We start from the raw sequence: 16529 nt of genomic DNA on the forward strand, positions 1-16529 counted from the left end.
ATATACTGATGCACTTGACCTCTAAGACACACAGACACCCTAACTGGGGCTCCAACCAGAGTCCGGGCCCGCCAGGATAAGCCTCCCCTCCTTTGGGAAGGGAAACTGACATTATACATAGCTTCCCAGAAGACCCTGATGGCAGTTGGCCTTGAGAATCATGTACTATGTTACACGGAGAGAATGGAAAAATGTACTTTTTTGGAAAGCCACATTCTCCCTTTTCCAGCCTTCCTGTTACCTCAACAAATAGGGACAATGCCCTTGAAGGAGGGCCTGGAGGGCAGCAGCCATCCTCAGGACAGGAGGTGAGAAGGAGGCTGATGTCTTCACTGCCCCTTGCCCCCCGGTGGCTTGGGCAAGGCAGGGGCAGCACCTTGCTTCAGCAGGGCCTCCAGGCCTTCCGTCAGGGGGACCATGAGTGAAGATGACACTTCTTCCCATCTGCTGTGGGCTGAAGTGTTTGCCGCAAACCCACATGTTGAAGCCCTAACCCACCATGTGTCTGTGTTTGGAGATGGGGCCTCTAAGGAGGTAATTAAGTTAAAATGAGATCATATGTGTGGGCTCCAATCCAGTATGTCTAGTGTCCTCATAAGAAGTGGAGATATGCAGACATACACAGAGAGAAGACACAGGGAGACTGTGTCCATCCACAAGGCAGGGAGAGAGGCCTCAGGAGAAACCAGCTTGCCGACACCTTGATCTCAGAATTCCAGCCTCCAGGACTATGAAGAAAAAAGTTTCTGTTGTTTAAGCTGCCCAGCCTGTGGTATTTGTTACACAGCCTGAGCTGACGAATGCATCATCTAACTCCTGGGTGCAAATGGTTCCCAAGCTCTTGGCCATGACTGGATTCTAAGAAGCCCAACATGCAACACGTGGTATTTGGCATTCAATTGCCAGCTGCTCTCAGTGGCCTATGGGCCCAACTGACCCCCATCAGTCCTGGCCCCAGGGAAGCCGACAGCTCTGAGAGCACAGTCTGTGCAGGCTTCTGGGGCCTTGTGTCTGGAAGGCTCACCAGACCCAGCCCACCCACCTCTGTGCTCTGCTTGGGCTCCAAGGGCTCCTCGAGGCTGGGGCTCAAGGGGGTCACTGGCTGGGTCAGGAAACACTCTCGGCAGACACGGCTTTGCCTGCCGTTCTCGGCCTTGAACTCAGAGCACTTCCCACAGATGACCTGCAAGACAAGGGCACCTGTGACCCCCACCACCACAGAAGACTATCCAGGGACAGAAGACTATCCAGAAGGAGGCTAGAAGGGCCGCAGGACCAGAGGGATGCAACAGCATATGCAAGGGAAGGGCTTGTCCATGAGCTAGGGGGGTCAGGAGCCTTGTCCAGAGGGCAGAGACCCCGAGGCTGGCCCCTGCTGGGCCTCCAGGACCTGCCTTTTGCCCAGAGGGTCCAGGATCTGGGGGTCTGTGTGCATGGAAAGAGGATTGGGAGGAGGAACTAAGCACCTGGAGGTCCCAGCCGCTGGCCTCCTCCCACCTGGACTCACCGCCCCGCACATCTTGCAGTGGTGCTTCCTTTTGGTGATGGAGTTGAAGGTCTCACCGCAGCTGCTGCAGCCCTGCTTCTCCTTGTCACGTTTGGTCTTAGAGGACCCTCTCTTGGGCTCAACCTGTGAGAGGCAAATGGTTGCAGTCAGCTTCCCAGCACGTGTGGAGTGGCAGCTGTGATACAAGGGCGACGCACATGCAGGGCACGAAAGCCAGACGTGCAGAAGGGAATTAGGCAGGAGCCACACTGGCCATGGCCCCTGCCCAGCCTCGCTTCCCAGAAGCTGCCCTGCTGTCACACGGGGTGAGAGCCCATGGGGATCAGGAACTCTCTGCTTGGAATGACTTGGCCCTCCATGGAGGTCAGTGACTTGGCGTGTCTGCAAAGATAACAACCGGAAACCACACTGGGAGAAACCGGGGCTGCTCTGCACAGAAGCCCAGACGCGGACGACCAGGGTGTCTGCACCCAGCGTCCGGCCAGGTGGCCCCTGCTTCCACGCTCTGTCCTTCACTGGGCCGCAGAGCATGGTGCCTGCTCCATGCCAGGCTCTCTGTAGTGTGTAGTCACCCACCCAACACGTGCGCCAGCGCTCTCCTGGGGTGGAGGAGCAGGGTCAGAGGCTGGACTCCCCTCTCTAGCCCCTCCGCGCAGCGATGAGCCCTTTCAGCAAGACAAGAGAAACAACAGGAAGTCATGAAACATAATATAGTGTGTGTTCAGAGAGGTTAAAAGATCTTTGAGATAAGTCACAAGAACACACTCTAAAATGCTTTTACTTTATGTTTGTTTGCTTTCTTTTATGGTTTTAAACAAGCCGTTCTGTGTAAGGTTACTCAAAAAGTTTTACAAGAACCACATCAAACTCCTTGGAGCAAAGAGGAATTGGGGAGTGGCAGGCAGCAGTGGGAGAGAGGTTTTCATTCTATTCCATCACTTCACTTTTTTTTAAAGTATTTATTCCTTTCATAGGTAAACATATTTACAAATTTTAAAAAATCTGATGCAGTCTAAAACCAAGGAACAAGTGTATAAATCATGCAAGGGAGATAGATGTCAAGGCAACATGTTCAAAGACTATTTAAAGGTGTCAAGGTATGTTGCTAAAGGAAACAAGCAAGTTGCAAAATAACGTACAGTAGCATATAATGTTTATACCAAAAAGAGTACATGCAGGAAAAAAAGACTGCAAGGAAGCACACCCTGATGATCCTATTGGCTGTCTGGGGTAGAGTTACTCTTATCTGACTCTCTTATCTGGATTTTCTCAGCTATTCACCAAGAACAGCTTGTGAAAGAGGAAGAAAGCCAATAAAGATGTAGAGAAACAAACCAGCCACTCACTGACCAGCCCCCTCACCCCCCCACCCCACCCCTGCCTCACACTCCCATTGAGGACTGTGTCCCCTCTGCACTGTGGACAGCAGTTTGGAGCTGCGGCAGGGAACCTACGGGGTCCACTCTGGCCGCCCACCCCCTGACCATAGTGACATCAGTTGTGTCCAGGACCTGATGCAAAGGTTTGGGAGGTTGGCAGGAGGCAGGTGGCAGTGTGGGTGGGCGTGGGCACCGACCATGCAGTGTGAGGCTGGGATGTGGGCTCGGCAGAGCTGTTCTAATTCTCAGTAATCTTTTACCAAGATGTATGCTTGACTACATGTATTTCTTAGCCAAAAAATTCACACATATCCCACAGATGGCCCCTCCGCTCTCGCCTGCATCTTAGGGGTAGCGCCTCACAGCTACCTCCTGGACTATCATCCTCAGGAAGATCCTGAATGAAACTTACACGCAACTCCTAAGTTGTGTATTTTTCTTTAAGGTGACAGGCCTCAGGGGACACTGGCCCTGCCAACCCCTTGATCCTGGACCTCCAGCCTCCAGAACTGTGAGAGAGTAAGTGTCCGTGGTACTTTGTGAAGCAGCCTGAGCCCATTACTTCCGGCCTGTGCTTCCCAGCTCTGCTGCCCCTGCTCCTGGCTCCCACTGTGGGCCCCGGCACAGGGAGGCCAGGGCCGGCCACCCAGGACGAGGAGCCTCCGAGGGGGATAGGGACACGTGCTCTGCCCAAGGCCCCATCTCCCCCCCGCCGCAATCTCACAACTCCTGGCCCCATGGACAGCGGGTGTAAGATGACCTTGGGCGCCCTCCCAGCTTATTCCATGCAGCTCAGGACCACAGAGAATGGGAGGCACAGACCCAGCAAGCAGCACCGACACTGCCCGCAGCCGTACGTCTTACCGGAGGCCAGCCCTCCCACTCGACCTTGGCTGCCAGCCATACTGTAGCCCTGGGACACATTTGTCAGCACCTCAAGCTCAGCACCCACTCAGGGCTCCTACCCTTGAGACCATCTCCCAGGACTGCTGGGGCTCACCCACGAGGGGAGAGCGGAGGGGCCATCCGTGGGCCGGCCGTGGCCCAGCAGCCCCAGCCCTCCAGCGACCTTCATGGTGACCCTGTCCCTCCCGTTTTCCAGGTGAGGACAGCAAGAGCACTCCAGCTGGGAGTGGTCAGCAGCAGGGGGGCTGCATCCGCTGTCTTGCCTTCCAGCCCTGACATGTGCTGCAGAACCTTGGCTCTCCAGACCCTGTGAACAGGGCTGCACAACTGCTGAGAACACAGGGAGGCCATGGGGGCTACTGGGGCATTCCTGAGGGGCAGGGGTAGGCAGAGGGCTGGCGGGGCAGGGCTGGCCCACGAGATGCAGGAGCAGCTGTAGGGGCCCAGGGGTGTGTGGCCAAGAGCTCAGCACCTGAAGATCAGCAGGGACCCCGTCCTGGCCAGAGGGACAAGGGGGCAGTCCCCAGAGCAGAGCATCCTGGGGCTGGGGCTTGGCAGAGCGCCCCATCCTGGCTTCCTCTGTCAGGCAGCAGCTGAGTACTCAGATGGTCCTGGCTGGGTACCAGCTTCCTTGGTGCTGAAGACTCTGAGCCACCATGGCCCACCCTTTATGCAGCTCCCCCAGGCAATTCCCTGGTGACCAGGGGGCTGAGGTGAGCCCACCTGCATTTCTGGGGGCAGGTCTTCCTGGCCAACCATACTTCCTTTTTGGATGAGGATATAGAATAAGTCAGCCACAGGGAGGGGCTCAGATTTTCTCTCTGGATGTGGAGACACGGGAAAGGCCTGGGCCAAGTCTAACCAGGGAGGTATGGAACCATGGCTTCCCCAGGAACAGCCAAGTGACTCCACCTAAAGTGCTCCAAACACACAAATGCAGGCCTGGGAAGAGGTCTGTGTTGAGGCCTGTTTTACTCAGTGTTTTCTCTTCAGCAGATTTGCTTACAAAGCAGGGAAGCAGGAGGAACATTCAGGTAAGAATTGGGTCCCAAACAGTGGCCTTGACAGCCAGCCCCAGAAGATGGGGCCACGTGGATATCATGGGTCCTGAAGGCTGTGGCCACAGGCCCTGCCCTGTGGAGGGTGCCGCCCGGCCCCTCTGCCCCTTGCAGGCAGCTCTGTCCCGGGGCCCCGGAGAGGGGGGCTTGGGGTGGAGGGGCGGCACTAAGCCTGCACACGCTGAGCGAAGGGTGACAGGGTGGGGTCTTTCTCAGCATCGTGGAGGGGTCCGGTGTTGCCATGGTGGGTCGGAGCCTGGGGAGGGCTCTTGGACTCCGACATTTCTGTGCTTCTGTGAAGACAGATGCAACTTGTACAGAACGAGGAAGTCTTTGGATTCTGCAAGGCCCCCTTGCAAAACTTCCTGGTTTGGGTTTAGCTTTTCTTAGGAAAGAGGGCCTTGTGGGAACTGTGCGTCTGAGGACACCACCAGGAAATCAAACCAGCACACCAAGAGGGAGTTTATGTCTCCTCTCCCAAAGCTCACACCTGACATGTTGTAGCAAAGATCACTCTTTCTAGTGTCAGCATTAAAACCCACGTTTGGGTACTTTCCACAAATATGCGCTGAGCAAGTCTCGGACTCGCCCTGTATTGCAGGAGCTTCACGGCGCTGCCCCGGGTCCACCAAAACCTGTGCGCACCAGAGACACGAAGGAGGAACACTACAGCCGGGCCACATGTGCCGGGGCCAGAGCTGCGCATATGCTGCTGACAAGCGCTCGTCTGTCGTAGCGCCCAGGCCTGGCTTGGGGTGGATAAAGGTGGTCCCTCCTTGCTCAGGCCTGGGACAAGGAGGCCTGAACTTGACCGTGATCCCAAGCTTCTGGTGAGTCAAGATGCTGCAGAGCCCTCAGAAGGCTGAGCCCCCGGGGAGGGAGAAGACAGGGTGGCCTGCATGTCCTTGGGCTGAGTGTCACCCCTACGGCCCAGCAGGTCTGCAGCCTCGCATGCGCAGACCCCTGGCCCGGGCTGAAGCCCTGAGCCTCAGGGGCACTCAGTTAGCTTTTCACCTGTCAAAGGAGTTGGACGACCCATTGGAAGGGCACCTGACACAGCTTCCGTCTCTCTTCTCTCCACCCAGGGGAAGGTGAGGGTGGAGGGGGTGAAGGTGCCCAAGGCCTCACGTCAGGACCCACTTCACAGGTTAAAACATTAAATGTGTGATGTTCAGGTCCCTTCTAGCTAGATCGTTCTCGGATGGGTGCTGCCTGGCGTGGGTGCCAGCCCCACCTCCTGGTTCTTTCTCCCAGCTTTGGCATTGGGTCCTCCCCGGCCCCATCTCCCTGACCACGCAGTCATAGCCACTTCCACTTTTCCCTCCATCCAGGAAAAGGCCTCACCTGAGGCCTGCCTGTGGACTCGCCCAGCAAAGAATGGGGGTTGCTCGTGGCCCCTGACGCCTTCCAGCCTGCCCCAGGCCAAGGGCCGGAGAGCAGAGGGCCCTGCATGGAGTCCAGCTTGGCTCCCTTGTGGAGGCAGGGGGAGGCAGGGAGAGGCAGTGCTTCGCACAAAGGACCATCAGGGAGGTTGTCAGAGACCCTGGCCACGGGACCCTGGAGCTGATTGGAAATCTGCAGAGGCCCCATCTGTCACTTCTCTCTGGGCAGCTACATAGACAAAGCTTGAGTGTGTGAGCTGCTTCTGATGACATTCCTAGACCTTCCAGAAAGGAGCCCAATAGCACACTGCCAGCCTCCCATGCACAGAAAGCTGATGATGGGTTGCTTCAAGTGAGAAACACTTGTCCGTGACTCTAGGGTCGGCCACGAGGCTTCACAGATGAGGTCTTGGGGCAGAGTAGACATCATTGAGGCATTCTGCACGAAGGGGACAGCAGGTGCAAAGGCCCTGGGGCGTGGCCAAGTGAGGGAGGCCAGGGCATGGTGGGGGAGGGTGGCCTGGAAAGAAGGCAAGGCCAGACAGAGCCACGATGCAGGAAGCCCCTCAGGGAGTTTGAGGGTCTGTGACAAGACCATCTCTCCCCTGCTGTCCGTGCCGCTTTCACATGTCCTGACTCTGAGTTCAAATTAGCACAGGCTACCTTTGGCTCCCACAGCACCCCCATGTGGCAGCAGTACCACTCAAATACGGGGGTTCCTGCCTTTCACTTGGTCCCTGAACCCCATCATACCCTAGAAACGCTCCACCCTTCCCTGGGAACCCAAGAACTTCTTAAGGTTTTCCAGTGCCTGGCAGTCTGAGACACATTGGGTCAGGGGTCATATGGTGACCTGGCAAAGCTGCCCTCGTAGCAGAGCAGGGGACTGGGGCCTCTGGGCGCATCTGTTCTGCGGCCTCAGCAGGGGCTCCATGCTGTCCACCCGCAGGGATGGTGTGGGAGGAGGGGACTCCCTTTCTTACTAAAAATCTAAGTCAGGACAGGAACACACCGTCCCCATGACGAGCTACACAGCCATCCCTCCCTCTGCTGCTGCCCCAGGAAAGTCAAGTCCCACCACAAGGTTTGGAGCCAAAGGCCAGGTCTCCTCACCTATCAGCCCCGTTTCCTCTTCCTAAAATGGGTGGGCCCTGACAAGCACCCACCCGGAGTGGCTGTGATGACCAGCAGGGCGGCCCTTGTAGCCAGAAAAGAAGGGGCTCTAGACCTTGGTGCTACGTTCAGGCAGATGACATCGAGGGAGTGCTGGCCCTGATGAGGGGCGTGAGAAAGAGAAGTTGGGGGAGGGAAAGAGAGGCAGGCGCAGCGGGGAGACGGTGGGGGCAGTAGCCACCCTCCCGCAGGAGAAGCTCCGCTTTAGGAGCGGACCCCCTGCTAGGGGTCAGGCAGGGGCTCAGGCCTCCACTCATTCCTTCTGAGCCTGGAAAACTGAGGGACAGGGCAAAGTGAGGGGGCCCCGGAGACTCCCCTCTCAGGATGCAGGCTGTGGCACCTCCCTGGTAGTCATGACTGTCACGAGACTTCACCACGTGAGGCCCAGTGGTTAACAGAGATGCTTCCCTGTCCTGGACACTCACTGCACGCAAGGCACACACGTGTGCCCTCCTACTCATCTCCCAGACTGACAGAGTGGGAGGGACTCAGGCACAGTCCCGTGGCCTGGCCCTGGCAGGGTGGGGACACGCACGCAGGCTGTCTGACCCTGGACCGCGCCTTCTCCAGCTACACCCACGGAGCCTCCTGAGGGCCAGGCACTGCCTCGATCCACATCTCATGCAGGCATACTATCCCCGGGATAAAGAGCACACGTCTTCAGGAGAGCTCAGCTGTGTCACCTCCACCCACCCAAGGAAATGGACATCTGGGTCCCAGTGGGCTTGCCCCAGCCCTCCACCCACAGGCCCCGGAGGCCATCCCCATGAGGACCCAGGTCACATGGAGGGGGGGCTAAACCCTCACCCTCAGGTCACCCTGGGCGGACCCCAACTTCCACCTCCCACCCCTGCCAAAGCTGGGGGGGGGTCACTCACCCCTGCAGCACCCCCTCCACTGTTGGCTGCCACTGCGGGCACCTCCACGCCGGCACTCACCATCTGGAAGGGACAGAGGCAGCCGGACTGAGCACAGGTTCCGTGGCCACGTGCTGACACCTCGCCCGGTGCTGGAAAGCCCCCACTCCCTCCGTCTGATCACAGGGTCAGGGGAAAGACTGTCGGGACCTAGCGTTTGCGCTGACTTTGGGACTCTGTCCCTGGCCTGGCTGCTCACTGAAGGCATCTCAGGAGAGTTATCACTTCCCAGCTGGGGGTGTGGGTGGGGTGGGGGGGCTGGGCAGGCATGAAGCCCCTCGAGGCCCACCGGGCCTGATCTGCTACATCACCCCACGTGAGGTGGCCCTGGGTTCTAGCTCAGGCATCTGTGGAGAGCTCGGTGCCCTGCCTTCTACAGGCTCTGCGTCTGCACGACTTCAACGGCAGATATGGGCCGGGGCGGGGCAGGCCGGGGGAGGGGTGGGGGGGCCAGGGAGGGGAGGTGGGGGGTGGGGGAGGGAAGGTGGGGGGGGGGCAGTTCTGTGTCCACCTCACCTCTCTTCAAGGTAGGGGACAGTACTCTCCCTGCCCGGGGACAACACAAAGTTTTCTCCCAAAATAGTCCAGAAAGCAGACAAAATGGAGATTTGATGCAGATGTTAAGTGGCTAATGAGGTGGCCTGCAGGCCACAGACGGGTGAGGTCACAGGGAGGGCTGGCCAGGCCTGATGTCTGGGCCTCAGGGCTGCTGAGCCCGGCTGGGCTGGGCATCCTTCAGCTTCAGGGATGTCCCTGAGGCATGGAGCAAGGCACCCTCACTGTGAAGCCATGTGTGGTTGTTCCCAGACTGACGAGATGGCCAAGGCCTAGGGTGACCCATCTGGCCCTGGTGGGGATCCTGCTTCCTGGCTCCCCCCAGGGCTTGGGGACAGCTCCCCATGGGGAGCAAGCTACCCCCGCTGATGAGATCACAGCCCCCAGGGGCTTGTGAGAGGACAAGGCCCCAGGCAGCAGCCTCACCCAGGCCTGTCTTTCCCTCCCATCCAAGTGCTGACCGCCCCGCAGCGAGGCCCAGGGGTCCCCACATGGGTGCTCAATAAAGCTGGGCACGAGGAGAGCACGGGGCTCAGCTTCCCTCCCAGACAACAGTCCCTGTGCAAAGGGCCTCCTCGCCCCCAGGGCACGGGCACTCACAGGCGGGTCTGGCATGAGGGAGGACTCCTCGTCCTGGCTGAGGGAGCCACTGAAGGCCTTGAACGTCTGGCTGTTCTGCTTGTGCTTCTCAATGGTGGCCTCGATGACCTGAAACAAAGCCACAAAGACCAAGGGTCCTCAGAGAGCGTTCCAGGAGGGTGAGGACAGGGTCCTGTGGTCACTGCATCTTCCCCTGCCCAGCAGCCTCGCGTGTCCTCTGAGATGAGGAAACGAGGCTCAGGGATGAGAATGGTGACTGACCGGGTCCCCATCCTGGTTCCCATGGATCCCAGGGCTACCCCACATGCAGCGCTCCCAGCCGAGAGCAGATGCTCTCTGGGAACATCTCATGAGGATGAGAGGCCATGTTCTCATTTCCGGCAACAGCATTCCCATCTAATACCTGTTTGAACTGCCCTTTTTCTCTTCTCACTCAGATTTCCGTTCTATGAATTTGGGGAGCCACAAATCATTAAGGTTTACATTTGGCCTGGCGGTGGTCTGCCAACCCTGGTCCATGCCTCGGCCTCCACTCTGCCTTGGCCCTCCTGACCTGCATCCTCACCATGGCCGGTTCTGAGCTGAGCTTGCTCTGGCTGCCCCAGGACCCTGCCTGGCCTGTCTCTGGAAGCACAGGCTGCGTCCTGGAAGTCAAACTGGTTGTTCCGCAAGACCCACTGCTCCTGCCATCCATGGAGAGAAGGGCGACATGGGCCTGCCTTGGAGCTGCCAGACAGTGGAGATCCTCGCCAGGGTGAGGGCACCTCCCTGCATGCCCACGTCCAGGCCTTTACGTTTATTTGTTTACTGGGGAGGATAAGAGAATGGATACAAGGGTTTGTGGCGTCTGAAGGTGCTTATAAACTCGGTCACTCCGTCACTTCAAGGTGGACAGGTGGGTGGGCAATCCCTGGGGGGACACATGGCCATCCCATCCCTGGGGCCACCATGAAATGGCCATATTGCTCAAGAATTTGGGCATTTGGTTACTTTACAACTTTAGGAGTTTCACCTGGATCCATTCTTTCTTCTCCTCTTCTGTCCTATAAAAGCCAAAACAGTATTTTATTAATTAGGTCTTGGGCACTGACTGTAAACCATCTGACTCCTCTCAGCCCTGCAGCACATGCCTGAGCGGCTCGCTGCCTGGAAGTGCAACTTAAGGCTTGGAAGAGCGGCCCCAAAGGCTCTGGGACACTGTGGCCAGTATCACCAGGCACAGTCAGGCGAGGTCAAGTGTGGCCAGCTGGAGTTAGGTGGGGCTAGATGTGGTTCCGCTTGGTGTGCAGGGCCCTCTGCTGCGGATGTAAGTCAACGCCTCCTGGGCCACAACAGGTCGTTGCAACGATCTCATGTCATTGGTGGAAGCGAGAGGCGGGCTCTCCCACGCACTGCCACACGTTGGAGTGAGAGCCCAGCACCACCTTACGGGCAGTGGGACAATAGCCACCAAGAAGTAAAGCGGACACCCTACCCTTTGGCCAGCAATTTTACTTCAGGACCCTATCAGATGGACCTAACGACACACACGTACAACACATGGTTCGTGGGCACCACCTGAAGCGCTGTTTGCAACAGCAAGACCCCAGAGGAGCCTAGGCGCCTGTCCGTGGGAACCAGCCAATGATCAAACTGGGAAATTAAGCTGCTTTAGAAAATGCTGCTCATATATGGGATGTCTGATAAATCAAATGAAAAAAAAGCAAGACTAGACAGAAAATGGTCATCTGTGATTTAAAAAAGAGACACGTATGCATGGGGACAGAAATTCTGGAATGATACTTCAGAGGTGGTTAAGAATGTCTGCTGGGGTGGGGAACAGAAGGTGGGCAGAGGCTTCATTTTCATGGCCTTCCCCCTTAGTACTGTTACATTGTAAACCACAAATAAGCGAGTGAAATGAATAAATAAAAACTCATCGAAAGGTTATCCAGCCCAGAAAAGGGAGCCATCTGCTACAATTTCAGGTCAAACCCACTCACACAGCAGCAGACACTGAGGCAGCTGAGCCTACCGAGTTTGTAGCTCCAGGGACCTTTTCTTTCCAGTTATGACGAACGTGTGGGCTGCATTTGACTTGATGACATCCTGCACCTAAAAGCGCACATCCAGCCAAGGACATAACAGAAACAGTGGGTCACTTAGCAGGTCCCGAACTGGAGACTCACACTCTCAGACTTGGAGGTCCTTCCCTGAGAAGCGGGGCAGATGTGACCCAGTGGGTCTGCAGGGCCGTGCCTGGCTTAGGGTCATGGTTGCTGTGGGCCACTGAATGAGTCTGTCCATGGAGGAGGGTGGACCACCGACCTGTTTAGGCAGGGCTAGGACCACTCATTCACTGTTCTTGGAGCTGTGCTGGCCAAATCTGCCTGCTCTCAGGACCTCCCAGGAAGTCAGCGCCCGTGCCTTTCCCCACAAAGGTACCCACAAGAACTCCTGACACAGGGATGGAAAGCCTAAGAGAAGAGCCCGGAGGACCTCCAGTACTCTGCAGGGGTTTCTGACGCCCCATGGGCAGGTACTTGGATCTGCAAGTGTCTGCAACAGGGAGGCATCCCTCATCCCCTCGACATACCACTCCCACAGCCCTTGGCGGGATGTGGTCTGCAGGCTGGCCACTGTCAGAAGGGATTTTTTTTGTACCATTAATGCAACTCTTCACTTTTTAGAATAACTAAATTCTTTAACTGAGCCAGTATTTTTGGAATGCCTGTTAATTCAAGGCACTCCCCCACAGGAGAGTGGGATTGATTCCAGCTTCAGCAGCCCGACAGCACCAGACACGGCTGGATTCAAGGAATAGAGGCAGCAAGGACAACAGATCGTCTGGACCTTGGGTACAGGTGCTTGCAGAACCTCAGCTGGGCTCCAGATTGGTGCAAGAGTGGAGAGCATGGGACCAAGGACCATGGAACAGGCAGGATGGGCACCCCGTCTGTATTCACCCCAAGCTTCCCTTAGAGTCTGTAAATGGGGCCCTGAGGGCTGACTTCACAGGGGACAGGAGACGGCCCAGTCCTTCATCCTGCCAACATGAAGCCAGCAGCACACTGGCAGGTAGGCCAGGTGGGTAGGATCCTGCCCACCCAGCCCAGGATGCCAGGCCAAGGAGCCCTCACACATGTTCCCCCACGCCTGGGTCAGGAAGCGAGGCTCAGAGAAGCAGGCAGGCGACAGTTGCACAGCAGTGAGTGCTTTGGCGGCTAGAGCCCTGTGTCCCTACACCCTCTCTGTGCTATCCAGGGGAACAGACTGGGTGGGAGGGGCTGACCCACCTGGAGGGCGGAAATGTCCATCTTCTCCCGGACACTGAACTTCTGGCCCATGAGCCGCAGTTTGGGCACACAGTAAAGGATCATGCTGTTGAACTGCGGTAGGGACAGGCAGGCACCGGGTGAGGGGCTGTTGACCCCACAGAGAAGTACCCCTGGCAGGAGGTGGGGCGTGGCTCTGGCAGGGGTGGGCGGGGTGGGGCCGAATGTGGGTGTGGTGAGGGCACGCTGGGGGTTGGACTGGGGGAGTGGCTTAGTGGCTGGGCGTGGCTTTGCAGCTGGTTGGGCCTGGGCTGGGGGATGGTGTGGCTGAGTGGCTGGGTGGGCCCGGGCTCTGCGCCTGGGCTGGATGTGGCGTGGCGTGGCGTGGCAGGGGCGTGGCTTACAGCCTGGCTGGGCAGAACTGGACAGGGCTGGGTGTGACCGGATGAGGGCTCACCAGGAAGAGGTGGCGGTCCTGGGTCGTGCCATTCTTGGCCGACAGCTTCTGGATGTGGCCCTCCTTAATCAGCTCGTTTGCAGGGTTGACGATGTCTTCCTCCCCACCCAGTCTCTCGTAGACCTCCAAGAGCTTGTTCATTTTTTCCTAAGAGAGACACAGGGCTCAGGCAGCTGCACGACCACAGGGACTGGAGGCCTGCCAGGGCCAGGGACCCAGAGGTGAGTGGAACCCTGCCCCACAAGTGTGGTCCAGAACCAAGATGGGATCACGATCCTGCTGACAACAGGGTGGGAGGGAAAACACGGGCGTTGAAGAACAGAAGTTCACCTTGCAGAGAGTAATAAATAGTGACAGCTAGCACCATTGCTACGTGCCCTGCGCTGTTCAACTCACAAAGTGGGTATTAATTAATTTAATTCCAGCACTGGCCCTAAGAGGCAGATGCCATTATTATCCTCAATCTGTAGACAGAGAAACTGAGGCACAGAGAAATCAAGTGAGTTGCTGGATAGTGGGAAGCTGCTGCATAACACAGGGAGATCAGCTCAATGATGGGTGATGACCTAGAGGGCTGGGATAGGGAGGGTGGGAGGGAGTCGTGGGAGGGAGGAGATATGGGGATGTATGTATAAATACAGCTGATTCACTTTGTTGTACAGTAAAAACTGGTACAACAGTGTAAAGCAATTATACTCTAATAAAGAGCTTAAAAGAAATTGAGTTGCTGGAGATGTTTCCGCTAGAGAACTGGGACTGCTCTCTTCGCCTCCACGTGAAGGGCATCGTGTCAGAGGAGACACGCTGGGCAGCTGCAGCTTTTGCCCTGGACAGTCATCCCCTGTTGTGGTAGCCTTACCCGGTTTGCTGCTCCACCCTCAGGTGGCCCAGGGCCATGACGAGACCAGACCTCTGCCTATCTGCAGGTCATCTCCCTCTGGCCTCGAGACTGGTTGTGTGGTCATATGGCCAACCAGCACCCCTGGGGTGTGAGAGGAGAGGGTAGGCAGCTCATTGCTCCAGCTCTGGGCCAAGAGGCCATGGGCCCTGACCAGGGGCCTGAGCCAGGAATGCAGGAGTGAACACAGCCAAAGGCAGAGCTGAGCCTACAGGAGCCTTAACCCGGCAACAAGGAGCGTGGACCCACCATGCTACAGCAGCCACTGCCCTTGGACCTGACCCATCTTAGCCTGCAGGCCCTGGAAGCAGACTGGTTTGGTGGCCCTTCTGCCTCTGGCATGGGAACAGCTGGGAGATGTGGGTATGGGAGCAGGACAGGGGGCCAGCATTGGAGAGTTAGGGGGAGCAGGCAAGGCAGGGCCCAAGGGCCTTATGTGTACTGGGGCTGGGTGTGCAGTTGGCATGTAGGAGAGCTTGTATGTGTACCTGGCAGGCGGTGGCAGGCCAGGAGGGTTCTGGACAGGAAGTGAAAAAATAAGCAACCTGTAGAAAGCTCAGAGTAGAGAAGCGTGGATCAGAGACCAGGGAGACTGGAGGTGGGGAGGCTGGGGTGGTGCTCCAGGTTGAGGGGATTAGGGATGGACAGTGGACGCACGAGGAGGGTCCCGTGAGCACACACTGATAAACCTCCCCCCACCCCTGACGGGAGCCCCCTGCCTGTCACAGAGGCCTCGCCAGACTTGGAGCAAGAACTGCCACACGGTGGGCGTGCTACACTGGGACAGAGATGTAGGCCCATGGGGGCTCCCCAAAGGTCCATGGGCTCCTTGTGAGCTCATGACCACGGACTTCCATGAAGCAGCTCTTTCTCCTGCATTAGATTTAGTCTTGGGGAGGGAAACGGGGGAAATTAGAGTAAAAGGATCTAGGGGGAAATGTCGCCTGTTGAGGCTGCTGTGGGTGCCCCGCTGTGGGTGCCCCTCTGCGGGCCCGACCTCAGGCCCCTCTGGTCTGGGGGCTCCAGACCCAGTCCCGGCGGGTAGCGAGGACACAGGACGTGGACCACACACAGCAAGAGTTGTCCCCAAACAGGCGGCCCGTCTCTCTTTCTTGCTTTTGAGAGATGCGAGGTCAAAGAAATAGTTCACTTTCTTTTCCTCTCAAAAAACAACAGTGCCCACGTGAAAGTCAGTAGGTCTCAGGACTGAGGGAACTGGGGCTGGGTGGGGACTGCGGAGGCTGGAGAGCCGGCCCACTGAGGGGGCACCTTGCTTCATCCCAGGTTGTAGTGTGGGCCTGGGGCTTTCAGAGTTTTCCAGTAAAGCCAAGCATTTGGATTCTCCTGTGAAATGCCCTGACCTGTAATTCTGGGCAAGGACTTAGAAATTTTTACACCATGTGAGGCAGTGTGCAGGCCAAACGAGGGCCTATGGGACAGGGCCAGCGGGCTCAAAAGGTGTTGGTATAGGCTAGGAGGCCTCCCCACGTGCAGATCCCATTACTCCCATTACTCGGGGTTGTTAGATCGACAAGAGGACACCGTCTCCTCCACCTTCAGGCTGTATTTGGAGGTGGGGCCTTCGGCAGGTGATTAAGTTTAGATGAGGTCATGGTCATGGGGTGGGGAGGGGTGGGGGGGTCGTGATGAGATTAGAGCCCTAATAAGAGACACCAGAGAGCTTGCTCTCTCGCTTTGTCACGCGAGGACACAGCGAGGAGCTAAGTCCACCTCACCTTGATCTTGGACTCCCAGCCTCCAGCAGGGTGAGAGTAAATGCCTGCTGTTTAAGCCGTCCAGTCTATAATACTTTGTCATAGCAGCTCCAGCTGACAGAGCTTCAGTGAATAAGTGAACGAACAAATGATGCTGACGCTGAGAGGTGCCAGGTCCTGTCCCACGCACTCTGTGTAGAGTGCCTTAATCCCCACGACAGCCCAGTGAGACGGGCGCTGTCCGTGACCTCATTTCACGGATGGAAAGCATTTTACGGAGGGCTGTGTACCTTACCAGCGGTCACCACGCTAGTAAGGGCAGCCTGTGGAGCTCTCAGTGCAGCCTCTGTCTTCCGGGGGGACAGGTGGCTGGGTGTGTGTGCTGACGGTGCCTGGCCGCACCCTGTGCCCTCCCTGCCCCACACTGTGGGCCCCTTGGGCATCTCCTGGGAACGCCCACACTCACCATTTTCCGAATGGCAGCGTTGGAGTGGTTGGCAGCTGTGGAGATGAGCTCCAGGGACCCTGCAGGAAGAAGACAGGGTCCGGCTGCAGGGCGCCTGGTGGCTCCGCGCAGGTGCTCGCCCCATGCGGCTTCCTGCCGGGCTCTGCCCTACTCCTGCCCTCTCCCACCGCGGTGCCAGGCTGCTCACGAGACCTGGCCTGGGCTGTGGGCACGCGACCCTGCAAACACATCCCATTCACTGGGGGTCTGCCAGGGCTGGCGT

The 16529-nt window shown here is 57.5% G+C and overlaps 1 protein-coding gene across 1 annotated transcript in view; it reads right to left on the bottom strand.

Moving 5' to 3' along the window:
* Positions 1-16529, bottom strand: part of FGD3 (FYVE, RhoGEF and PH domain containing 3) — a 37610-nt gene that overhangs the window by 4903 nt on the left and 16178 nt on the right. Inside the window, 9 exon segments of the mRNA XM_057725097.1 lie at positions 1043-1183; positions 1508-1630; positions 8284-8346; positions 9478-9585; positions 10490-10520; positions 11492-11571; positions 12753-12845; positions 13189-13335; positions 16268-16326. Coding sequence (XP_057581080.1) covers positions 1043-1183; positions 1508-1630; positions 8284-8346; positions 9478-9585; positions 10490-10520; positions 11492-11571; positions 12753-12845; positions 13189-13335; positions 16268-16326 — 845 coding nt within the window.

This window comes from Hippopotamus amphibius, chromosome 2 (genome assembly GCF_030028045.1).
Source record: "Hippopotamus amphibius kiboko isolate mHipAmp2 chromosome 2, mHipAmp2.hap2, whole genome shotgun sequence".
Taxonomy (NCBI): domain Eukaryota; kingdom Metazoa; phylum Chordata; class Mammalia; order Artiodactyla; family Hippopotamidae; genus Hippopotamus; species Hippopotamus amphibius.